The sequence below is a fragment of the Nicotiana tabacum genome, chromosome 10 (assembly GCF_000715075.1).
Source record: "Nicotiana tabacum cultivar K326 chromosome 10, ASM71507v2, whole genome shotgun sequence".
NCBI classification, from domain to species: domain Eukaryota; kingdom Viridiplantae; phylum Streptophyta; class Magnoliopsida; order Solanales; family Solanaceae; genus Nicotiana; species Nicotiana tabacum.
The window spans coordinates 160633133-160658651 of record NC_134089.1 but is presented as its reverse complement, the minus strand read 5'-3'; the positions used below and the strand labels follow the sequence as shown (position 1 = coordinate 160658651).

Genomic DNA, 25519 nt, shown 5'->3' with positions numbered 1-25519 from the left:
ATATTTAATTATAAAATTAATTATTATTGTATATTATTTGAGAACCCAAAAATTTAAAATCTTAAATCAGCGTTTGAGTGTTTGATAGGCTTTCTCATTTTGTCTTGGACTGCTTTTATTATTTCAAAATTCCACTCAATGTGGATAATTTTAAAATCTAGATTGAGATTCTCGTGAAAAAAGAAAACGTATGTTGACTAAATTTGAAACTTTATTTGCTAGACAGTAAAATAGAGGTCCCTAATTATTACACTAATGAAGTAAAGTGGGAATCTTAAATTTGAAGTAAAGTTAACTGTAAAAAAATATTTTTCAATTAGCAGATTAACCCTTGCCAGTGCATGTGATAATAGTAATTATGAGAAGATACTTTTGATATTAATTCAAAACTTACTAGATTAGATAGATCAATAATAAAATGACCAGTTCTCATGTCCACCAAAGTAGAAAAAATAAAAATAAATTAAGAATTCCATTCTAAAAATGTAAAATTTCTATTTTTAATAGACTTTCCTTCTTAGTCTTTATATTTTAGACCCCTCAAGCATACCACATTTATGTACGATTCGGGAAAGGATCGCACCCGCATAGACACCTTATTTGAAGCGGTGTCATGGTATCGTCGAATTTTTTTGGTATATCTGTATGTATAAATAAATAAATAAAATTAAAATATTGGGTACACATATAAAAAATGACGCCGCTTGTCGTTATAATAATTTATTTATTTGTTTACTTCTGCAAATATTGACACCTCTTACAATTTTTTTTGCGTACGCCACTGCTCCTAGGGATATGACGTAGATTGTCTATCTTAATACAAGCATTAGTGACTACTTCCATGATTCGGACTCGTCACTTATAGATCACACAAAAATAATTTTACCGTTGCTTCAAGGCTCCCTACACCTCAGCATTGATAAAATAAAATTAAAAAAGGATGCATGGATTTGCAAAAAGTGAGTGGCAACTAATTCTAATAATCTAGTCAAGAACAGTCAAACAAAAGTAACTAACTAAAGGATAATAAAACCCAAAAGCATATAATATAACTATAAAAAGCAACAAAAGAAAAGTATAATAACAGGACAAATATTAAAATTTAAAATAAAACTCAAGAAATAAAAAGGAATCTGAACTCAGCTGGCAAAACCAAATAAGGTTGGCGGCTAATAATACAATCCATACAAAAATATAAATTGTTTTTAAGTTATTGAAAAGGTAAAAATGCTTTGATTTGTCTACAAAGCTAGACAGTTTTTGGTGATGAACACAAAAATATTACTACTAATATAGTATTTTTTTAAAAATAAAAAAAAAGATAGTAGCTTTTCTTTTTCTTTTGTTTTCTTTTCCTGTTTTCATCATTACTGTCTCAGAAATTTGGAACAGTTTTGCTTCTCTTTGATAAGAAAATAGAATTAAAATATGGGAAATCACCAAATCCAAATGATTTTATGATCTGGGGTTCTTGATTCTTCTCCTAGTACTACAGCTACTTGTTCTGTAAGTGAAAATGGAAAATTCTGTGGTTGTTTCTGTTCAAGAAATGCATCAGCCACCTTCAGCTGAATTTGATTCTTCTGCTCATTCTAATCTTGTAAGTCTCTCCTTTTCTTTCTTTTATATTATGCTTCTTATTTACTGTTTATCTTGTTGTTTTTTTCCTCCCCTTTTTGTGAGAGTTGGTGAGTGTGTTTGTGTAAAGAGGGTTGCTAAAGGAATGACAAAGAAGTGATTTTTCTTCTTCTTCTGTTGTGGGGTTTTCTTGAATTTAATGTTTTTTGGTGGTTTGAGGAAGAAAGATGTGACATTTCTGGTAGTGGTGGAAGCTGGAATGTGAAAGGTTTGATTTTTTAAACCTTTCTTATAAGTGAGTTTGAATGTTGATGAATTAGCTGGTTTGAGATTTTTATGGAATTACTTTAGCTAGTTTGGTGCTTCAATTTTTTTTTTTTTTGGGCATTTCTTCCTTTTATGTCCTTGTGCCGAGGGTCTATTGGAAACAAACTCTCTAAATTCACGGTAGGGGTCAGGTCTGCATACTGACTACCCTCCCCAGACCGTGGGATTATACTGGGTTTGGTGTTGTTGTATTTCTTCCTTTTATGAAGTAGAAAAAAATAGGGAAAGAAATAATCGGAGTAATGTATGCCAAGAAGGCCTAGAATCTCATTTTTGCTGACCTATATTAAGATTTTAGTTTTATTTATTCCACTGTTCTTCAGAAGTAAAGGGTCTAGACAAAGTTGCAACGTTTTGCTTTTAAATGAATTTGTCATTAGATAACACCAGTTTGTCAACTTATTATGATCTATGGTTCTCAAACCGCTCGTGGCGGATCAGTTTGTGCTGCTATATAAGTTAAACATGCTGATTATTCCTTGCTTTTGTGGTTGTTGCTTTTGTGTTCTGAATTTTTACTTTTGTGTTAATAGAAAGGAGAGAGAGAGGAAGCCACTTTAGTGCGGCAACAGTCAACAAGACGGCCAAATCTCTCCTCTCTGCAAATACCTACAAGATCTTTGGAAAATGCATTATCCAGTTTTACAAGAATAGATGTTCCAAGTCCTAACTCTGCCCGATCAGGGTTGCCCCCGAGGCCCCACTCTGCTAAGTTCATGTCATCTATGAAGAATCTGATTCCACAGAAGAGCACTAGGACAAAAAATGTAACCCACGATGGCGAAAAGACAGTTCTCATTATCCCAGACACGCCTCTTTCAGATAAGCCTTCAACTTCAAGATCGTTTTCTCTGAATAAAGTTTTGTTCTCTTCGATGACAAGATCAATCCGCTCTTTACCAGAGACGCCAATGGGAACTGTGGTAAAGCCTGCAGCGGACAATCATTTGGATACTCAGTTAGAGTTAATTGTATGTCATATATCCTAATATTTACTTTATTTGGATGCAATTTTTGTGTGTACTCTTTCTTACTTTTTCTTTTTGTACCATTGATATATTTACTGACAGAAACCTGAAGCTCAACAGCATATGAAGCGTTCATTTTCAGTGCCTATACATGTTAAAAGCAGAAGCTTAAGGAGGACAGATACTAGTGGCAGTCTCATCCGTGTCATTTCCAAAACTGTTCGCCCAACTACAGATTCTGATGCCTCAGCAGACATATCACAGGAAACAGAAAATGGTATGCCAAATTTTGTGGCGTACTGGCTCTTATAAATTTTATACTCACTTGTCACTAGCTGCTCCAATTTGCTAATGCTTCATGAGTGTACTTAATAGTGCACATGTGAAAACCTATGTTGATCATTTTCTGGACTAAAAAGGTTCTTGGTACAAGCCTACAACACTAACTGTTTTACATGTATGTCTCTGCCTATTGAGATGTTAACTCTGTATACATGTCTGTCTCTGCCTATTGAGATTTATATCCATTTGTGATTTAGTTCCTCCTGTGGCAAGTTATACTGAAACATCCTTTTATGGTTAGAGCTTCTTTTATTTGCTCACGTTTTACTCCCTCAATCCCAGTTTATATGATGCTCTTTCCATTTTGGTACATGCCAAACTTTTTGACACCAATCCGAAAATATTAGTGTTCTATACAACTTCAAGAATTCAAATTCAATTAACTAAATTTTTAAAATTTTGATGTGATAAGACTAACATTTCAACCGTTCACTTTAATATTTTGTTGCACTACCACTAACATCATACATAAGTCAATATTTTGGTCTCAGTGTCTAGTCAAGGGAGTATCATTTGTAGATCACATTTTCAATTAAAGAGCTCTTTATCTCAACAATTTTGGTAGAAACGATCACGGGTTTAAATTAGTAAGGAATAGAATTGGCTGTGTTAAATTGGAAGTATTCCTTACAAGGATTAAGAATACGGAATGGTGAATGTTTCTTAATTATCGCAATTTACTAATTTCTATTTGGTCGTGTTCACTTTCTTTGGATCTTTGGAGTAGAAAGAATGCTCGAATTGAATAGGATGGTAGATACTTCATCATAGGCAATAGTTAAGAGTAAAGGACATGACTACTGCTGTCTCCTTTCCTTGTTCCAGTACTTCCTATGACATCTTCGCTGATTATCTTTTGGTGACTATAATGGCTTTTTTCCTTTGCTATCTACAGCCACGGATAATAGTGGTGAAGATATTCCTGAGGAAGAGGCTGTTTGCAGAATTTGCTTTGTTGAACTTGGTGAAGAAAGTGAAACATTTAAAATGGAATGCAGCTGCAAAGGAGAGCTTGCACTTGCTCACAAGGAGTGTACCTTGAAGTGGTTTAGTATTAAGGGTAACAAGATTTGTGATGTCTGCAAGCAGGAAGTGCGAAACCTCCCTGTAACATTATTAAAAATTCAAAATCCTCCAACTGCTGCCAGAAGGTCCCAAACTGTTGCACAGCAGAGGGAAGTGCCTCGCTACAGGCAAGTTCAGCTAATAAAGTTTTACTGCTTCCTTTACCTTGGCTTGAATTTATGTGAACTTCAAACTGAAAAGATGATAGATAAGTACCTCTGATCTAGTACTTTGTTAATCACGGCAGATGCTTTCTGTTAGGAAATGTAGCTTCATGCATTTTCTATATGCCTTTGCAATTCAGTCAATAACGGATATGACATAAATATTGGAAGCTTATTCCTTATGTGATAGAGTCACTAGAATCTTCTAATCCTACAACCTTATCAAGTACTGAACTCTTGAACTTATACATCTTGACATATATTATTAGATCTGTTCACAAGTGAATAACATGTTTTCAGATGAGATTATCTAAACATTTGGAAGCTTTTTGATTGTTTACATGACACACTAGAAAGCATATGATCTTTTAATAATAAATCCTTCTCAAATATTGAACTCTTGAATGGCCTGGATCTTGATTAACATTACAAGGTTTCTTCACAAGTGATAAACTTTACTTGCACTTATTTGGTGTCTTGTCAGTTTTATACCATGATAATGCCTAATTGGTGTCCATAGTTTCTCATTTATTTGGTGATACTTGTAACCAGGTTAATCTAAATGTTAACCAATGTCACATGGAAATTGGTTTTGTCACACTTATTTGGGTGTTTCTCTCTTCTTTTGCTATCAACAGAGTCTGGCAAGACGTACCTATCCTTGTCATGGTCAGCATGCTTGCCTACTTTTGCTTTCTGGAGCAGCTTCTGGTACTTTCCTTTTGTTTCTTCATGGTTATATATCTTCCTGAAGGGGAGTCTTGGCGTAACTGGTAAAGTTGCTACCATGTGACCAGGAGGTCACGGGTTCGAGCCGGGGAAACAGCCTCTTGTAGAAATGCAGGGTAAGGCTGCGTACGATAGATCCTTGTGGTCCGTCCCTTCCCCGGACCCCGCGCATAGCAGGAGCTTAGTGCACCTGGCTGCCCTTTTTTATGGTTATATATCTTCCTATGTAAGTTAAAGCGCTAATATAATCCAGTAAATTTCAATTTATTTTCGGCCAAATTGCATACTATTGGTGCGTAGTTTAAGCTGATGCGTTTCTGTCCTATTGTTCCGGAATGTGCATTTTTGTACTTATTTTATAGGATTTGTGCATTTTTTGTCCTAATTTTTTGGTCTGTGCACATAATACAAACTTTCTAAAAGAAATGCTAAAATAGGACTTCCTCTAACGACATTACTTTTTGATGAAAAAATTCATGCACAACTTGTTGATCAGCCATTTGAGAGTTCAAAACCCATAATCTATACATTATATTTGTGTGGATATTTGAGGGTTTTGAAAGATAAAAAGAGATAAATGTTATCGTAAATATTGTTAAAATAAAATGATTATTAGTACTATATTAAAACGTCTTAAATTTGTGTGCATATTAAGGTAAGGGGTAGATGTTGGAGAATTGATGCTTTTTATTACTTCAAGAAATAATATTTGAATGAATATAGGTTTTGAGCATCAAAAAGACTGATAAAGAATCATGTGCAAGGCAGATTACTTTTTCCATCTAAATATTAGGCAGCGCCAAGAGGAAAATCCCATTTTTACACATTTTTAGAATGTTGGATTTTTATGTTTGCATCTGAAAAAGTAGGACAACAAATGTGGAAACTCTATAAGCTAGGTGCCAGAACTACATTTTAAAGTAGGCCAAAAACAGATGACTCTTATAAACTAGGTTATAAGATGCAACTTTAGCTTTATTTTATCACTGGTTCCTTTGTTCAGCTGTCATAACCATCATGACATTCATATTCTACATTCATGTTATCATATTTTAAGAGGTTATGTAACAATTTCGTGTTAAAGCACGAACTTCTCGAAAGCCTAGATGGAACATTGGTATTTTATGTTGTGTGTGTGTCAATAAGTGCAGCTTGGTGCTCATATCATAACTCAGTATGGCCTAAAAAGAATTGGATAGTGAGTCTCTTTCAGTGTTAACTTTGTATTGATATTTAGAACTGTCCAAAAAAATATTTAGGAATCCTATTAAAGGCACAACCATTTCTTTGATCATATTTCATATAGCATTCACATTTCTGTCTGATGTTAGAATATTGTGTTTATCATTTTCTTTTTTTGTATCGTGACAGGTGACTGACTTAGGCGCTCGTGCTCTTGCTATCTCTTTACCTTTCTCTTGTGTTTTAGGTCTCCTTTCTTCTATGATAGCTTCTACAATGGGTATGATTGTTTTCCCTTCTCTATTTCTTCTCATCCGATGTCATCTCTGAAATGATTCCACATATAAAACTTCTACTTCCTGGTCTTTTCTTTTAACTTAATTGAATACTTTCAAATATATTATGGCTAAAGAGACAAAAGGGGCTGTTAATCCACTGCATGTTTGTTGAATTTTGTCTCTTAGATATCAAGATAACTAAGAACTATCAAATCACAATCTATGCAATTTAACCATTTCTTAACTGGAAATGAATTACTGCACTTTATATTATAGGATTTAGTGATTTACACACGACTGTTAAGTAGCCATATATAGTGGAATTTTGATCTTCAGGAAACATGGTTAACGTGTTTGGATAAACAGTTTGTGTCACTAGCCAAGAGCCTGCTTAGGTAAAAGTTTCAATTTTCGCACTTAGCTATCCCATTTTCGCAAAACCTCTCTATTGCAAGGGAAACATCTCTCTTTTGAGGATCAGTCCAAGTGAAAGAAGAAAAGGAAAAAGACTCAAACTGATTATTGTGCTGTAATACATACCTCATCAATAGCCATGAATATAATGAAATTGACCTGACAGACAAAGTAACTGAATGGGCTCTGTCTTTTAAAATTTAGACATGTTTTTATTATTGGCTCATTCCTCAATGTTCTCTACATCATTTTGATGTTTTTTGGGTCGACGTACTTTTGTTGTTAGCTCATTTCTTCACACTCTTTACACATTCCTTTTGATTTTTTTTTCTTGGAGGGATGAATCTTTTTATCAAGAATTATAACAGATTCTTTGGCCATTTGCAGTCAGCAAGAGTTACATATGGGCTTATGCGTCATTTCAGTTTGCAATTGTTATCCTCTTCGCCCATATATTCTATGCAGTGGTAAAAGATCTTTCACTCTTTAATTTCTTGCATTTCTTGGCGCCCTTCTCTCTTATGTATGTTGGCAGCCGGGGTAGGGGGAAGAGGAGGGAGTGAGGTTCCTTGTTTGGACGATAGGTGAAGGCCGCTGTTGCTTTCACCTGCAAAAATAACAGATACATAAAGATTTACATAATTGCTATATGTGCAGCTTAATGTTAGTGCACTTCTATCGGTGCTGCTTTCTTCCTTCACTGGTTTCGGTATTGCAATTAGTACCAACTCGCTCCTTGTAGAGTATTTGAGGTGGAGAGCTAGCAGGCGTCTACGATCATCCCCTGCACAAACAACCAGTGCCATGCAACCACATGTTCTGCCTGATCAAAGATATTATAGCTACATTGACAACACCTCACGCCAACAACGCCATAATAATAGTCAGCAGCAACAACACCAACCATTGCATAATCCTGTTGTTGGACAATTAGAGAATCCGGGGCTGCAAGAGATTAGGATTCAGAGTTCTTAACTCAGACTTCTAATATTTTCACAGCATTGGATAAATAGTTTGAAGTCAAATCAGTATGTGATGCTGACTAATGGTCAAGCATTTTTGTAGCTTGAGGGATTCCTTGCCTTGTGCTGCTACTTGTAGTAGTACCTTGAAAATTCACTTGGTACTTAGCTGCACAAGGAATAGGCCACATAGAAAATGTGCCAGTAAGGGTGGAAAAAATTGCAGAAATGGGATAGTATAGGGGTCTTGTAGCCGTAGGAGTTATTTTATCTTTGGAAGTATTTGGAAACATGGAATTTTGAGTACTTTTGAGATTTTATGAAATACAGAAAGGCTTATGCTTGATTGTCTACAAGTATCGATTCTCTTCTTTTTTTTTCACTTTCTAGAAAGTTAGCCTGGTTTTTATGCTTTTATTCATTCATTTTGCAAATTCATGGCAAATGTGATCAAGGCGAACATCGTTGAATAGATAGACTTACCCTTGGGGAAAATGACACTGTATAGTTGCTCTTAAAATATATTAAAAATGTATATTTTTTGTATATATATATATATATATATATATATATATATATATATATATACACACACACATTCTATATGTTATATACAAAATTATAAAAATTTAATATAATTTTTCGGATATCGAATGTAAATAATTTTTGGCGTGGGCTAAAAGCGATAATAACCCAATAGACTTCCGAATCCCGGGTTGGCGGCTTCCAAATCTATTTAAAGACCCTCCTTGTACTGAAGCATGCTTTATTCGATTCGACTCCATGCTCACTCTATTCTAGTATCAATGGCATCAAGTATTTGGTCAACTACTATCTTTCCAAAACTGATAAAAGGAAGAAATAGGTTTCACTCCAATTTACAAGATCTACCAGACCATCTACTTTCCAGGTACTGCATTAAACAAGACTTGCATAATAAAGCATCACATAGAAGTCCAACTCTCTCAGTTCCAGCAAGTTTTTCAACTAAAATTGAGCAAGAAAACCTGGAAATGTTCATTTCCTTTGAACTACAAACTACATTATGTTACAATGACCAGTAAGTAAATCTTTTCTCAGACTGCTAGAATGGCTTGGATACACCATGGTATATTTGTGTAAAGTGCTATCAAAATTAAAGGATAAAAAGAAAGTCAGAAAAACAAAATACACGGAATAAATTATACACAAGCCTCATTTATCGATCTCCCTTGTTCGCTAAAAGCATAGTGCTCTGGGAATTTGGGATTTCCTCAGCTGAATACTACTCTGTAGGTGCAACATGTCACTAGGTAACCTTAAATTATCGCACAAGACTTCTGCTGTTTTTCTTCATAACTGCTTCAAGGAACCTGTACATCCATTTATCTAGCATGCCTATTATACACAAAACATTAGGCAAATATGTGAGAATGTGTGATCACTGATTAGATTAAAGATTTCCTACTAATTTCACAGTCCAGTTTCTTAACTGCAAGAAACAGCTTTAGGGGAATATCCCTGAAATTCCAAACAAAAAAAGATCCTAAGAGGAAGCCAAAAGAATCAGGGAAAAATACATTGTCCATACGTAAATCTACGACAGACTTCTCAGGGAAAGTTTAAAAACTTCCCAATATTAGGCCGCTCCCCAAACCTATGACTGTAATAACCCCACATAAAAAAAATCGGTATCTAACTAAACAGATACAATATAAACTCCAAATCATTGGCAGATGCCAGGTCTATGCTATTTCAGCGAAATGCGTGAATGGAGAATTGGAGATAATGTTTGAATGGAGATCCCTCAACTGCAAACATGGGGGGAAAAAAGATTATAGAACACGGGAGAAAATTTCCCAAGAATTGGTTGAGACTCTTAGAAGATGATCTCCCCAGGCAATTAACACTCCATTCTGAATATGCAAGAAAGAAATAAGAATAAAGAAGTCTAAAGTATCATATTTCCTGGTACCAAAATACTTGTAAGCATTTTCCACACACCAGAGTAAATGATTAACAATCTTCCCACACAACAAAATGCAGAGCATTAAGTTCAACCTTCAAATGCCAAGAATGTATGTGCAAAAAGAAGAGTAGAATAATAGCAGGGACTTCTGGCTTATAAGAGAATGTTTAACTTCAAAAAATCCTACAGGCTACAGTTAAGTGTTGGAGGCAAACCTGTCAAGGCAAATGTACCACCCAGAACTGCACAGAGCCGAGTAATAAAGTGCAGAAAACTGCGACGTTCTTCTCTGATGGTCACAGTGATTGGTGATAAATCATATAAGAAATATACAGCTGCATTAATTGAGAAAGACAATAAGCAAAAAAGTACAACAAGAGAAAAAGAGAAAAGGCAACAATTGATAGAAAGAACTTGTCTGTTGAGTATTTAAGACTTAAGAGATGCACCTGGCCATGTCCGATCAAACTCATTGATGGGAGAAAAGTATTCCGTTACAGAGAACTGATTAGTTGGCAAAACTTCTTTTGATAAATACCTGTATTCAGTGGGAACAATCTACAAGACAAAAACCAGAACTTCAAAATGCAGAATAGCAAAACAACAGAACATTAGCTTCAAAGAAAAACTTGGTATGAGATCCGCACAACTTAACTAGACCATACATTTCAGCTAAATGTTAATTACTCACCATAAATCCATGGAAATTTCTCAAACTTTATGGTATACTTAAAAGATAATTTGGCTACGGATAGTGGCAGGTACCAGGAACAGAAATTACTCCAGTTATAGAACTGCATATTTATAAAATTGCTCCTTCGGTCCAAATGCAGGTGTCAAATTTAGTTTCGACTCGACTACTAAGGTTACAGTTGGAAATTTATCATATTTAAATTAAAGTGGGTCCAAAAGTGAAGATAAAGTTGACTTTCAAAAAAATTGAATATTGTTAAGAGTGAAAATAGGTCTCATATTAACTTTTTTTATACTAAAGTAAGTAAAAATTTCAAGTGGATACGATCTTGAGACAACCTAAAAATGGAAGTAGGACAGGACAGACGACACAGATGAAAATATATGTTGTTAAACGATCATTTTTTTAGCTAAATATATACGCTGTTGACAATCATGGCCTGATGCAGAAAAAATAGTCTCCTCACTTTCAGTTCAAAGTGGATATGAAGATCATGCACTGCAGTGCATGTCTCCACGAACCGCATTCACCCATTTAGTGCAGCTGTTAGGCAGCTCAAAAGCTAATTAAGTTGTTCTGGGACTATAATTACAAAAAAAAAAAAAAAAAAGAAGGGGGGGGGGGGGCACTTAAGTCCGATTACCAAGTCATTCTATTTAATATCGTTCTTTTGTGGAGAAAGTATGATTTATGATCTGTATAAACAATCAATTGCACAAAAGTGGAGCTCCGCATTACAACGGAAAAGGTACCTAAATTCAGCGCATATCTACTTTTCACAACGATTCCAGAAAGACTAGTGATAAAAAGTTAAAACAAAATACTAAAAAACATTAATAGAAAATAACTAAAGCGAGCAGTTATACAATTCATTTCATCAGTTCGAGAAAGATGTATGGCTATGTCCAAATACTGTAGGCAACATATTCAAACTAAACATCAAATAAATGTCTATAATCTCAAACGAGGGCTACAACTCAAACCTTAATGTAATATTTGAATGTTCCACTTGCCCCACGCAGAATTCGTTCTGTTCCATCAAGCGGGTTGTGAATACCTGGATATTTGGGCCCAAATGATAAGTCATGGATGATATGGCTCACATTCACATGAGTAGAACCTCCAAAAATCTGCAGTGGTTAAAAACAGATACAAACAGGAGTAAGCGAAAAAAAAGAAACAGGACAAATCTGATTTATATAAGAACTTCCAATAAACTAATTCCTAAAGGTCATTATTTTCAAGTCTATTTTAATTTTAGCATCTTCCAACTAGAAACCTCCAAAGATCGCTGTTTCATACATAAATAGAAAAGAAAGATAAATGGAGACGTCAATGTCTTTTAACAGGTTGATTATCATTGTAAAAATCACTCCATAAAAGAACATAGAATCCACGAGAGCTAACCATTTGAGCAACAAAAATATTCAACCCATGAACAGATATATGGAAATTTCCGGCAACACGTTGGACATCCAAAACACCATAGACCTGCAATAAACAATAAATTACCATTGCTTTTTTAGTCCAAGTGGTATGACGGTATGAATCTCCAAACCTTTTTCCTAATCTTATTTCTGAGGCATAAAGGAGAAAGAGAGAAGAATAACAAATAAAATAATAAGCTAAAAATGAAAGAGGCACATACTCTGCATCCCTCCCCATTAGCCAATGCTTGCTTAACCTTCTTAATCATATTTTCAGCATCTTGATCGAACCCTTGCAGATGGGTTTTGTTATCTGAATCTTCATGATGGTCTTTGTGGTCATCTGGTTAAAGTTGTCATTTAAAACCATGTTATTAAACATATAATATATTTTTATCCAACAAAAAGCATAATTAAAGTTCACTAATGTGAGGAAGAAAAAGTTTATACGAGAGTCAGAGCAGAAAAGGAAGACATTACCATGTTTATGTTCCTTTTCCACAAGGTCTGACAAATACTCAGTTCCAGTAATATGCCCATCTCTGTTCAAGCGAAGCTGCAAAAACTCTCAACCATTAAGCAAAGGCTATGAGCCTTTTATTTTATTTTTAAATTTTAATAATATTTTATATATATTGTTTTCAAATTTTACCAAAATAGAAACAAAAAAAAACTTAATAAGTATTTCATGAAAAATATTAAAATCATTTCTCTATTTAAATTATACTTATTGTAAAATGAAGCTTAATACTGTCTTTTCTCGTAATTTGACACCCAAAACCGCTTTTTGGAAAGATTGGCCAAACACAATCTATTTATCAAAAAGTTTAAAAAAAAAAAAACTTTTCAAATGAGTTGGCCAAACACAAACTACTTCTCTCCAAAAGTACTACTCAGAAAAGCAATTTTGACAAAAGTACTTCTCAAATGAATTCAGCAGTTTTTAGAAGCTTCGCCAATCATGCTCTAACTACTGTAGGATCAATGTATCTTCAGCCTAGCATAAAAGCATGGTACCTGTAGTACTGCAAGTTGTAACTTATAACTATAAAAACTAAACAAATACAGATCAATGACGGGTTAGTAGGATTGGCTACATGAATCCTCTGCAACTATTTCACATTTAGGTCCATTTCATTCAAATACTAAGTATTTATCTTTTAATGCTAATTAGGGGTTCACAAAAGCTAGAGGTTTTCTAAATCTCACAGCTAATCCTAAACAGACATACAAGTCTCTAACCAGGAAAAAAAGATTTCTCACAAACATCGGATTGTCATAAACAAAAACAACTAGGCCTTAATCCAAATCATTGTTATTGCCAACTGTTTTCACTTTTCAGTGCATCTTGTAACCATAAACACTAAACTATTTTTAATAGTTCAGTTCTCTTCAGATGCTACTATGTGACTAAAGCAACTAGCCAACATAAATATGCCAAACATGTCTGGCAGAAGAAAACAATAGCGAAATACTAAGTGAAAACAGAATCACAGCTTTCGTTGTCATACCCCACTACTGCTGCATCTTATCCCTCCCACCGTAAAACAAACACAAAAAAGGAAAAAAATCTAACAAAATAATATTACCAGATTAAGTCTAATAAAGGCACAAAGTAGTTGCTAGTGAAAGTACGGTTAACATACTATAAGCTAAGGTGTTATACATCATCTTTTCATGCGAAACATGGTCACTTTCTTTTCAGTTTAATGAGCAGGGCACCTTTTTCTAAAGTTAAGGCAGAGCACGAATTTTCTCAATTCAAAAAGAGCAGTTACCTTCCATATGTTTGTATCAAGGTCTACTTCATGCTTCCCCGACATATCAATTGCATCCACACTTAGAACTACCACGGTTGAAGAAATTAGTCAATGTCTGAAGCATTTAGATTCACACAAAAAAAAAACTCTTAAAGAGTGTAAGCAAACATAAGACCAGATGGGGGATCATTATCCGTACCATCACAAGGTAAAGAGGGGAATGTCATATTAATGTGTATGGGTAGAGTCTCTCCACGTCTCAAGTCAACAGCCATCTGTAAAAGCATAAGTCAGAGCAGAAACCTTTAAACAACTCTTAAGTGGGATAGCAATTATCTAATAAGGTAAACAATGACGAGAAAGCAGCATTGAAGAGGAGGAAACCTGATGAACTGTATTTGTACTAAGATAGTAACTCAGTTCATGCAAAAATAGTGTTGCCATGATAACCAGCCCCACAATGGAAACTAGTGAGAGAGAAAAACAAAGGAGTAAAGTTAGTAAAGAATCAAACTAAAAGAAAAAATTGCAGAATAGAGTAAGCATGATTTCTTCTAATGGTCAATTCAAAATTAGCGCCAACTGAAGCAACCAACAACCGTCGCAATTCAGTACCATCCCCTAGGCACTTGACCAGGCGCAGGGACCAACTTCGACAGAAGTGCAGGAAAAACGTTTATAGAATCAAACAACCAAGGAATGACCAGAAGTAGCATCAATAACTTTAATAAAGAAAAACAGCATCTCCAAAAGTCGTAGCAGGTCTAAATATAGTAGAGTCAACTAAATATACAACCACAACTACTCAGTAAAATCCCACAAGTAGGGTCTGGGGAGAGTAGAGTGTACGCAGACCTTACCCCTACCCAGAGGGGTAGAGAGGTTGTCTCCGAAAGACCCTCGGCTCAAGAAAAACATGAACTAGCACAACTTAGATATAAAGACACAACACATTTAAAGAAATACTGGGTATCTGAAGTTCAGTTACTTAACTGGCCCGGGTACCTACATCTCCCATATATCTACGGGATAATTATCATTTCACCCTTTACATTTAACATGGTATGCTGTGGTAAAGCTGCTCGACGTGTTAAACATATGATGCATGTACATTAATCAGCTAGCATCAGTCCTTATTCAAATAATGAAAAGCAGGTAGCACTATGTTTCCTTTTCCCTAAAACAAAAAGGGGGGTTATGATCATCCCCAGCAATAAGAAACAATTCCTAGTTACCCATATGAAGACAAGACTGGGAGTAAGAAGATAATATTAATAATAATAATAGTAATAATACCAAAGGCGCCAGATTTAGTCTTCTGCAACAAATGATCTTCTGCACGTGGAAAAGCATCCAGGGCTTTTAGAACTTGCTTCAACCCCATCTCTTCTCTATATTTTCTTCTCAATTTTATAATACTGCAACCAATCAATCAACTAGAAGACTGCCGTACAAAAATGAAATAACGTTCGTCGATTAGATCAAAGCTAAAAATCAGACATTTCTGGGGAACAAAAATCATAAAATTTAAGAAAATTCAATGATGTGAGGAGTTGTAAATTGTAGAGAGAGAAAGTACCTTGATAGGAGAGAGAAGAGAGAGCAGGCCGCGGGAGGAGAATCCGATCTCTGATACTTCTCGGAGGGAAAACGACGACGACAAAGATCCTTCAAGAGACCAAGCAAGACTTTGTTTTCCTATTGGGTTTGGGCCTTTTGGGGTTGAACCGGGTGAAATGTGCAGAGATAGTCATTTTCGCGAATGCTATTTAGAGATTAGTTCGTACTTTGAATTTTTAAACTAAAAATTTTAACTTCGGGAACGAAAAAATTAAAATTTAGGATACATTGGCTAACTCGTAAATAGCAACCCTTTCAAGTGGTAAAGGGTGGCTATCTGGTGTCATTTTTACGGTGAAATGCACATAAAATTGTTTTTATGATCGTTAGTTATTTAAATAATAATAGACAAAATTTACAAAGTATTTAGTATTTAGCCATCCATAATGGGTGAAGTACATAAATAACCCTCAAAGTGGATGATCATAAATCTTTATCTCTGTTTACCTATAGCCAAAACTTCAAATTTAAAAACTATTACCTATCGCTTGTCCCATGGACAACACTTCTAATTTTTATCTTGAAGTTCTGACTACGGAGTAAGCGAAGGTCAAAAGTTAAATATCACCACAAAAAAGTATCAGTAAATTCTTTTATCCCGAATCAAACTCCCATAAGGAGAAATTTCAATTTCGGTCAAGAATATTTATATTTTCATACCTTAGGCAGAAGTTAGTTTTTGCATAGCCTAATTTCAGACCCGATGGTCTGAAGTTGCCAAATCTGGCCAGATGTTAAATAATTTTTTTAAAACTAATTACTCCTATATTTTAAATAGTCGTTCAATTCTAAAAGTCTTTCTTCCCCCTTTCCCATTTCATCTAAATGCTTGAGACTTTCGAAATTCTTGATGTCTACAATCATATGATATTTTTAAATTGGGGATCATAGTAACTCAATTGATTGGCTATTAGTGTAGGATGTCTTATATTGTAATTCCCTTCTTCATTTCTCACTCCCTTCCGCTATATGTATAATAAAAACAAGAAAATAATACAATGTTAGTTTTAAATTTTTTAAGTACTATTTGTTTACCCGTTACATAACTAGATTGAGATAAAAAATTGCATGGCACATTAACTATGATGTATCGTGTTACAATACTTTAATTTCGGCAGCAACATAACTTTTGAGCTCTTTCTGATTTAAGTTAAAACCAAAATTTCAATAAAAATCCAAATATACTTGTAAAATTATTCACATTTTAAGCACCTCATCACATAATCTTCACAAGATAATTACTCCTTGCATACAAAGCATGACAATATCACAAGAATTTTACTTTCATCATAATATTAACCATGCCATGTAAGGACAATGCCTTTTCTTTATATACATATATGACATGCTTTTTAAATCATTTCTAAGCTAGGATGCTAAGGAGAAAGCTGCTTTTGATTTCTTTATCTTCTTTTGCTATACTTCTCTTCATCTTCTTTGTATCATTTAATATTCGCTTAAACTTTTCGTTAACAACTTCTTTAAACAATACCATTTTGTTGCAGCAATCGCCCCAAATGAACGCACAATTCACCCTCTTAATAGGAATCTTTACACAACCAAAAAATTTTGATAGACGCCATTTCCTTCGCCTTGTATATGGAATTCAATCCACGCCCATAGCTCGTATTGACGTGAAATTCATTTTCTGCAATGTCACCAATGCTGAACACCGAACATTCATTGTCTTAGAAATCATGCGTTTTAATGACATTATCATCCTCAACTGCTCTGAAAACATGAATAGTGGCAAAACTTACACTTACTTTTCTACCCTCCCTCGAATCCTTCCTACACGTTACGACTACGTAATGAAGGCGGATGATGATGTGTACTTGAGGCTTGCACCATTAGCGTCATCTCTCCAACCATTACCTAGAGTTGATTTATACTATGGTTTTGTTATACCTTGTCCTAGCATGAACGCGTTCGTGCATTACATGTCTGGAATGGGGTTTATTTTATCGTGGGATCTAGTGGAATGGATTGGAAGATCAAATATTCCTGCCAACAATACTTATGGTCCAGAAGATAAGTTGGTTGGTCAATGGCTAAATTTGGGAAATAAAGCAAAAAATAGGTTTTCTAACAAACCAAGAATGTATGATTATCCAGGAACTAATGGGAGATGTTCACATGAGCTAATCCCAGATACAATAGCTGTTCATAGGCTAAAGAAGTGGGAGCAATGGATAGATGTTCTAAGATTTTTCAATGTAACTAAACAACTTCAACCTTCTGATCTTTATAGTATATCATTTGATTAATGAATTTGAAAATATTGTCTAGGTTGTTAGTCATAACTAAGATTGACTACATTGCAAGATACATCTTTTTATTTTTTATTTTTTCGCTACAGAAAATAAAATTTTCAGTGATAACGTTCTGGGACGACCTATTTAGTCGTGACCAAAAGTAAGTGCCAAAGTCGTTGCAATAAGTAATGGTTGAACGGTGGGCTATATGTCATCATTTTGAGTAGCGACCTACCTTAATTTATTTGTGACGCATTTGTTAAGTTTTTGCGGCGATTTTACTCACCACAAAGCTATAATTAAACAAATTATCTTCGCGCTACTTTTCTCGCCACAAAAAGTTAATAAAATATGCCACATAATGATTTACTGTAGGTTGATGTTTGAAGTAGCGACCTACCTTAAATCTATTTGTAGTGGCGTACTTTTTAACATTTTATGGCAAGAAATTAAATGGCTTCATTTTTAGGGAATTCATTTTTAGGGATTTCTCTAATAGTGGCTCTTCTCTCTTTGCTCCTTTTCAAGATTTCCCCTCTCAAATCACTCTACTCTACTCCACAAGTATGTCTCTTTAACCCCATAATCTTAATTGTATCAGTATCTTTTGTTGTATAATTTGTATCTGAATCTCAAAATCACTTTTTATTTTGTGGGGTTCCTTATTTTAGAATTTTCAGAGACTTTTTACTGTTGAAGAACTTGCAATTTACAATGGGTCTGATCCAAGCTTGCCCATTTTTCTTGGTATTATTGGGTACATGTTAAATCTGCTATACTACTCTTGAGTCATTTAAAGATTGCATTTTTTTGAACATTTGAGTGATTTTGCTGCTTTTGATTTGGTTGCTATTATTAGGTCAGTATTTGATGTGAGCAAAGGAAAGAGTCACTATGGTGTAGGAGGTGGCTACAACCATTTTGCTGGAAGGTCTTTTTTGTTTTTTTCAAATTCTCTTGCAATTGTTGTATTTATGCTAATTCATAATTTGTAATCCTTATTGAAGGTTTAATGAAATCTTTGATTCTATCACTTTTGATTGATAAGAGTGGTTATTTCATCCTTTTTTTTCTTATTTACGTGGGAACTTTTTATTTTCTGATGAAGGAAAATCAAGTTATAAACTTTTGCTGATTCCGAGTCATATAAGGCTAATCTCATAGGAGTATTTACAAATTGTATTGCTTTTTCCAACTAACATATGCTGTTTTTGCAATTTTCAAATTTCAGAGATGCTTCACGTGCATTTGTATCCGGAAATTTTACAGGTTTGCATCTTTTGACTATATTTCCATTTTTTTTGGATATGGTAGATCTATGATGTACTCCATTAAGATTATTATAACTTTGTCTACTGCACATCACACTTTGACTGCAAATAGTGTGAATGAGCGTTCATGACGGGAGCACAACCAACTTAAACATCAACCTTCCTTTCTAATAGACGAAAGATCTGGACAGCATCAGATTAAGTCCAGCCTTGGGGAAAAAAAGGTCGCTTTGCTATGCTAGCAAACTGCAAGATGAAGCAAATTAGCTTGATTGGAAGATCTGATGATATGCATACCATTACTTGGAGATTTCCTCCAGCTTTTAAGTCAATTCTGCTTCTGAGAGAGTCGTGGGAAGATGTTAAGGGGTTTTCTAAGAGTAAATGGATCCACCTTCAGCTGCCAATAAAGTGTCATTCCGATTATTTTAAAAAATTATGTTGTTAGAATGCATTTTACTTGGAGGCTCCTGTCACTTGCCTGCAATTAGGAATTATGGTTTATCGCTAGAGTTCTATTATGATTTGCTTAGTGGTTAAGCACCAGTTGCATCTGTACGGAGGAAACATTATTATGGGGTTAGCCACTGTCATTCTTTTTACTTTTTCTTTTTCTTTGAAAGGTTAGGAAGCAATTAGGGATTATGGTTTATTGCTAGAGTTCTGGTGTGGTTTGCTTAGTGGTTTAGCACCAGTTGTATTTGTAAGATGGAAACAATTATTGTAGAGTTACACACTATCGTTCTTTTTTCTTTTTCTTTTTCTTTGAAAGGTTAGTAAGTGAATTGGTGAGTGTAAGTTCAGATAATATTTGAACTGTTACCTGATCAAATTCATCTTCTATATTTATCCCCTTGGGTCAAGCAGTGTTCCTTTATGTTGTACAAACAGGTTGCTTGTACTAAAATTTAAAGTTAAAAAAGTTTCAAATTCTAAAGGAAATTTGAGTATGCAAAGGAGTAAACTAGCAGATATTGTGACACATCAATTCTCCCCACGGTTCTTTACCATATTGTGAAGTGGGATATGGACATTCATTAGCCAAGAATTCTCCTACCTTAAGTTTAATATTGTTGTCATCAACTTCTAAGGACCAAGAGGTATTTTGAACATCCAATGATCAACTACATATTGATATACTGAAACTGGGCAAAAGCTTCAGCTAGAAGGCGAATGCAGAATGGAAGCAGTAAATTGGGGAGCTTCACGGCATCTGTATTGAAAGAGGCTAGAAATTGAAAGTTGTGCTCTATGGTTTGTACAATTGAATTGTTGTTATGACAGTACTAGCTATATTTTTTTTCTCTTTTCCTGGGCTTCGTCAAAGGGAAAGGAATACCTAGGACTAGATTCTTTAGACTTAGTCAAGTGCAACTTATCAAAAACAAAGCTCAGTCAAGCACGAACTCTGTATAATTTAAAGAATGTGCTTTGATCTTGTCTATTTCTTGAAATCTTTCGACTAATCCTGCAACGATTTAGGAAAAAGAATCTGAGAACTACGAATTATGGTGTTTGAAGCCATTTAAGCAATAACTGCTGCCTTTTAAGAATCCCAGTTGTGATTTCCACTCTGGATACTGTTGCCTTTACAAACTCAACTTGCTAAAGAGAATTCCCTTTTCTTGCTTCTAGATAGTTTGAAACCTGTAAATTGTAACAAGACTGATGCCTAACTGCAGTACTTGTGATATCTCGACTTCTTGCTTGCCTCACTATTTCCATGATGTAAATGAAATATGATTCTTATATTTTGGTTTTGTCTTGATGATTTGTGGCTTCTAAAATTAAGTTCTTTTATTCTATATTAATTCAGGAGATGGACTTACTGACTCACTGCACGGTTTATCCAGTGCTGAGGTAGTATGATGTTCTGTTGTCATTCAGTGGGTCTGCTTCCTTTTTTTGAGTTGTACTGAAGTTGTATTGATATCAGTCTGCTGAAATATCTTTTAAAGTGTACTGTGTCTAGCATTTTTTTGTCTTGATAGGGAAGAACTTATTTTCGACATCTCACTTTTATAGGTTAAAAGTATTGTTGACTGGAGAGACTTCTACTTCAGAACATACACGTGAGTAATTCGTCTTCAAACTTCTTAATCTTGAATTTGGCAATGTGAAATGCAAACAGTTCATCTATTTGAAAGGTTATCAGCAGTGTCTTCAATTTCTTATTCAAAACTCAGATTTATTACTATTTAATTTCCATGATATTTCTGCAAAACATCAGGGAATAGATTCTTCCTAATGGAGAGATTAGACTTTATTCTTCTCTGCTAATAAAATAACAAATTGTGGTTCATATCTCCTGTTTTTTGGAAGCTAAAAGGCAATAACAAAGAATTTGGCTTAAGAAGCCATCCCTCTGTTTGTTTCCCCTATCATGACCAACATAGGTAGGAAGGTCAAGATTGAAGAATTGAATGAATCGCTAACTCTCTTCCTTTCTGGCAGATTTGTCGGTAAGCTTGTAGGTCGCTATTATGACAGTGAAGGCAATCCCACAAAGTACTTAAAAGGGGCTGAAGCAAAGGCCGCCAGAGGTGCTCAGCTGATGGAAAAACAGAAGAATGAAGAGGCTAAACTACCTAGCTGTAACTCAAGGTGGAGTCAAGAAGAGGGTTCAGAGGTATAATTCTTTTATCAATGTTCCAAACTCCATACCTCAAAGATATTCCTTTTAAATACTAGGTACTGCGGTAGGGGAAGAATGAGAGGAAGACAAGAGGTCATAGCTTTCCCTTCCCTGTTTCCTTTAGGTTGAGAACGCAGAAGATAATACAATATCCCTTGCATGAGGCAGAGGCAGATCTAGAATTTTTTTAACATGGGTGCGCCGCTAAAGAAAGGAGAAAAAATAAAGTATTACCACTAAAGAAAGGAGAAAAAAGAAAGTATTACCACTAAAGAAAGGAGAAAAAAGAAAGTATTAAGTGGGAATTGATTCCTGCTCCTTAGGGTAACAACTCAGCATTCAACCAAGTGTACCATTTAGCCTCTTTGGAGCATGAGTGCCACCAGATAATATTAGATCAATACAAAAAATATATATATAGAATACCTTGTTTGGCGGAAAGACCATGGGTTCACGTGCCCCATTTATTGGGATATAAATCTGCCCCTGCATGGAGCCCAATTGAAAGTGATTATTTTGGGTGAGGCCAATACAAAAGGTCTTTTATTTTCTAATGAGACCTTTATTTCTCTGTTTTCTCCCTACTTTTCTCCTAGGGTGACAACAATTTGATGTGATCCACTGGGAAGGAGAGGTTTTTGTATGCATGTCATCTTGGTTCGTCCCATTTGTTCCTAACCAAATAAGGGAAAGGAAAGCTTTCAACTTGTGTCCGTCTGCTTCCCCAGTTTCCAAACAAAGGGCAATGTGAAACAAAAAAGATTTAAGAAGAAAAGAAACAGCTGGTTATTGCTGCGCGTAATCAGCAATGTCTGATAAATGGTGGAGGGACTAAAAGTAATGGGATCGATACTATTTTTCAGTTCAAACTTGAGATAGGAGGGACGTACCTTGATGTGCTTTGCCAAGAAACAAGTGATTGTTATTGTACATTAGTTCGTATTCTTCAAAAGTTAAGCATACGAAAAATGGATTTCCAACTAGCACATTCCTGCAAATGTCTCTTCTCCGCAATTGAATTTTCAAATAGTTTGTGTGTCATTCTCAATAAAGGGAACAAAATTAGATGGGAAGGCTCTTGTTCTTGAATCCTGTATGCTATGAAACTTCAATTTTATGTACTGTCGTAATATTGCAGATAATGTCATTGCATGCTTCTAAACGCTTGCTAAGTAGCAACATTATTTCCCTTTTCAGGTTTGGTGTGACGATGGATATCCAAGATTAGTTCAACGACCTGAGCAGATTGCATTGACCGGAAAAATGAGCAAACGTTGTGCTTGCTTTAAAGAGGATGATCTTGGCCAGCCAGGTTTGGAGGTCTACGAAGGATGTGATTATTTAGCCAAAACATGCCGGTTATAAAAACTGCAGTGGGGGGTTTTATAGCATATCTGATATCAATTCCACAGACATTTATAAAAATTTCCATGTCAGGAGATTTTGTAACATTACCAAAATTTCCTGGGACAGTAATTTCTAGCATCTCTCTGTCCCCATCTTCGAAAAGCATAAGTTTTTTTTTTTTTTTTTTTTTTTTTTTTTTTTACAACTCTTGGAGCATTAAGTCCTTTATTCATTAGTTGGAAATTACATTGTTGTGCATGTAAAGTAAATGGACCTTGGACCATTCTTTCTTTCTGGCGATATTTCTGAGAAATTTTACCTCCTATAGCAAACTATTACAACTTATTTATTATAAACCAAAATAATTTCAAAATATGATTACTTATAGCTACGTTTTATATTTTGTAGCAAAATACGTATTTATTATATACAATGCCGTTGAGGCGTGAAGTACATCAGTTATGTTCTTTCTCTCTCTTCCAGTTAGCACACCATCTTTCTCTCTCTCCCTTAGCAAGATTTTAGGAGCAAATTTCTCAGAATGAATCCACCCAGATTTTGCTCCTAAAAATTGTGGTTCATTACTAATTGGTAAAGCACATGGCCGGTCTTTCTAATGTTTCGGTACATAACATAAATGTGGAAAAGAGAAGAAAAATTAGCGATGTTGCTTCTGGGAGCAAGGAAAAACAGGTCGCTAAAGGAAGTAGGTAGACAACACGGAAGGACAAGATAATGTAAAAAAAAATTCCATACATGTATTTTGTGTATTCTTATAACCTGTCTGCTTTTAATATACATGTAATTCTGTTTGTTTGTCCTCATACACTTAATTTAGTTCGTATAGGGTTTTGCTTTTTTTGTATTTAGTTGTATTTATATGTATTTGAATTCGAAAAACAACAATTTTAAATACACCAATAGTACTGTATCAATATTGTCATGATTCAAGCTTGTATTTTGGGATACAATGAAAATAATGTATTCATATATACATGTATTTACATGTATTCGAAGTCAAAAATCACCTATTTTAAACACAATCAAAGCATTGTACCAACCTAGTTATATTTATCTGTATTTCAAGTATGTTTTTACTTTTTTTTTGTGGTGTTTGTATGCAGGAAATAAAATTCTTTGTTAAACACCTGCCTACTTCATCGCCGCATATCTGTTCTATACTAACACCTACATAATCTCCGACCTTAAAGTAAACCTTAGTCCACAACAATACCAACTCTTTGGTCAAACATGTTTTGGTATATTCTTCGGTATGAAGCATTCTGAGGTTCAACATCAATTGTTCAGGCGCTTCATAGTGCGAGAGCTAGAAGAAAGTTTTCTTGAAGCATTTCTCATACATGTAAATGGAACAACATTGTGCTTTTCACTCAGGGAGTTTGTGGTAGTCATTGGTCTAAATTTTGTTGGTGATGTTGAAGATTTTAAGTTCAACACAAAGAGGCCTAACAGGCTCGTGGAGACATACTTTGGCGGAGCAAAGACTGTGAAGAAGACTGATTTGGTAAAATGCTTTAATGACAACAATTGGGGCTTTGACAACGATGAAGATGTGGTTAAAATAGTTGTGTTGTATTTCATGCATACATTCATATTATCCAGTGAGAAGAATTGCACAATTATTCCAAGGAAACATTTTGACTTGGTCGAGGGTGGGAGATATTGTGATTACCCATGGGGTAAGGAGGCATTCACTGCCCTTCTCAAATTTATTAGCCGGAAGATGGATTCTCAGAAGAAGTATTACAGGATTACTGACATGCCTCTTGCTATGCAAGTATGGTTGTACGAGTGTTGTTCAAAGGTCGACCCTAAAATCGCACCTGAGTTGATAACCAGATTCCTAGAATACTAGATTGGAAGTCCACTGACAACCAACCACCGTTTGCTTATTTGATGAATGGCATGTTCAACGATGAGGAAAATCAGGTAATTTATTCTTATTAACTGACTGATATTGCATACAAAATATATGTTTATGTAATTAAATATATTGTTATAAATCAATACAGAATACATTTGTATACAACATACAATTATATACATGGCTGAACATACAAATATACAGTAACATACATAATACAGAAATACAACTTCACATTGGATACATTATTATAAATCAATACAAAATACATGTGAATAGAATATACTGTTATGTACATGACTGCACATATACAGATATACAATAACTACATAATACAGAAATAGAGATTTACATTGAATGTATTACTATTTTCAGATGAAATACAACAACATTCAACCAATCGTTACAGAGCTTGCAGTTATTCAGAATAATCACAGCATGTATTCGTATATCAGATTTTAGTCAATGCAACTACATATAGCAAACTAATGAAAACTTACAGTTATACGGGTAGACAACACCTCATTCAATGTAAGAATCTCTTGATATTTTTTTCCAAGCGTTGTGTACGTATGAAGCATCTTTTTGATTGCTGCAATTCTAACGTCCAAACATCTTCCTAACTTCTTCTAGAAAGTCATAGATTGGCAATTCTCTTGCTGATAAAA

General features: G+C 34.7%; 5 protein-coding genes across 5 annotated transcripts; 4 read left to right on the top strand and 1 right to left on the bottom strand.

Moving 5' to 3' along the window:
• Positions 1-1134: 1134 nt before the first annotated feature.
• On the top strand, positions 1135-8365 carry LOC107818144 (uncharacterized). The gene is made up of 8 exons (XM_016644085.2): positions 1135-1600; positions 2439-2876; positions 2976-3150; positions 4111-4408; positions 5083-5155; positions 6545-6635; positions 7435-7514; positions 7705-8365. Exons 1-8 carry the CDS (start codon positions 1517-1519, stop codon positions 8020-8022), a joined length of 1557 nt encoding a protein of 518 aa, XP_016499571.1. The 5' UTR covers positions 1135-1516; the 3' UTR covers positions 8023-8365.
• Positions 8366-9002: 637 nt separating this feature from the next.
• On the bottom strand, positions 9003-15556 carry LOC107818145 (uncharacterized). The gene is made up of 12 exons (XM_016644086.2): positions 15418-15556; positions 15135-15282; positions 14223-14305; positions 14038-14113; positions 13857-13924; positions 12559-12634; positions 12300-12421; positions 12059-12142; positions 11635-11781; positions 10407-10515; positions 10173-10292; positions 9003-9386 (listed from the first exon to the last, which is right to left on the bottom strand). The coding sequence occupies exons 2-12, from the start codon at positions 15220-15222 to the stop codon at positions 9313-9315; spliced, it is 1047 nt and encodes a 348-aa protein (XP_016499572.2). The 5' UTR covers positions 15223-15282; positions 15418-15556; the 3' UTR covers positions 9003-9312.
• Positions 15557-17269: 1713 nt separating this feature from the next.
• On the top strand, positions 17270-17725 carry LOC107818141 (uncharacterized). The gene has a single exon (XM_016644082.1). It carries the CDS (start codon positions 17270-17272, stop codon positions 17723-17725), a length of 456 nt encoding a protein of 151 aa, XP_016499568.1.
• A 391-nt stretch (positions 17726-18116) lies between these two features.
• Positions 18117-23128, top strand: LOC107818146 (membrane-associated progesterone-binding protein 4-like). Its single transcript, XM_075223471.1, has 8 exons — positions 18117-18277; positions 18385-18470; positions 18573-18644; positions 18945-18982; positions 20801-20844; positions 21010-21056; positions 21439-21613; positions 22817-23128. Exons 1-8 carry the CDS (start codon positions 18167-18169, stop codon positions 22982-22984), a joined length of 741 nt encoding a protein of 246 aa, XP_075079572.1. The 5' UTR covers positions 18117-18166; the 3' UTR covers positions 22985-23128.
• Positions 23129-24239: 1111 nt separating this feature from the next.
• LOC142165499 (uncharacterized) lies at positions 24240-25313 on the top strand. Its single transcript, XM_075224038.1, has 2 exons — positions 24240-24764; positions 25227-25313. The coding sequence occupies exons 1-2, from the start codon at positions 24240-24242 to the stop codon at positions 25311-25313; spliced, it is 612 nt and encodes a 203-aa protein (XP_075080139.1).
• Positions 25314-25519: the final 206 nt, after the last annotated feature.

Excerpts from the sequence above, each read along its gene's own strand:
- LOC142165499 (XM_075224038.1), top strand. The coding sequence starts at position 24,240 with ATGAAGCATTCTGAGGTTCAACATCAATTGTTCAGGCGCTTCATAGTG. Across the intron at positions 24,765-25,226 it reads ACATGCCTCTTGCTATGCAA|ATGAAATACAACAACATTCA; the intron begins GTATGGTTGTAC and ends TACTATTTTCAG.
- LOC107818144 (XM_016644085.2), top strand. The coding sequence starts at position 1,517 with ATGGAAAATTCTGTGGTTGTTTCTGTTCAAGAAATGCATCAGCCACCT. Across the intron at positions 4,409-5,082 it reads AGGGAAGTGCCTCGCTACAG|AGTCTGGCAAGACGTACCTA; the intron begins GCAAGTTCAGCT and ends TGCTATCAACAG. Across the intron at positions 7,515-7,704 it reads CCCATATATTCTATGCAGTG|CTTAATGTTAGTGCACTTCT; the intron begins GTAAAAGATCTT and ends CTATATGTGCAG.
- LOC107818145 (XM_016644086.2), bottom strand. The coding sequence starts at position 15,222 with ATGGGGTTGAAGCAAGTTCTAAAAGCCCTGGATGCTTTTCCACGTGCA. Across the intron at positions 13,925-14,037 it reads CCCCTCTTTACCTTGTGATG|TTCTAAGTGTGGATGCAATT; the intron begins GTACGGATAATG and ends CAACCGTGGTAG. Across the intron at positions 11,782-12,058 it reads ATATTTTTGTTGCTCAAATG|ATTTTTGGAGGTTCTACTCA; the intron begins GTTAGCTCTCGT and ends TAACCACTGCAG.
- LOC107818141 (XM_016644082.1), top strand. The coding sequence starts at position 17,270 with ATGAAGGCGGATGATGATGTGTACTTGAGGCTTGCACCATTAGCGTCA.
- LOC107818146 (XM_075223471.1), top strand. The coding sequence starts at position 18,167 with ATGGCTTCATTTTTAGGGAATTCATTTTTAGGGATTTCTCTAATAGTG. Across the intron at positions 20,845-21,009 it reads ACGGTTTATCCAGTGCTGAG|GTTAAAAGTATTGTTGACTG; the intron begins GTAGTATGATGT and ends TCACTTTTATAG. Across the intron at positions 21,614-22,816 it reads GTCAAGAAGAGGGTTCAGAG|GTTTGGTGTGACGATGGATA; the intron begins GTATAATTCTTT and ends TTCCCTTTTCAG.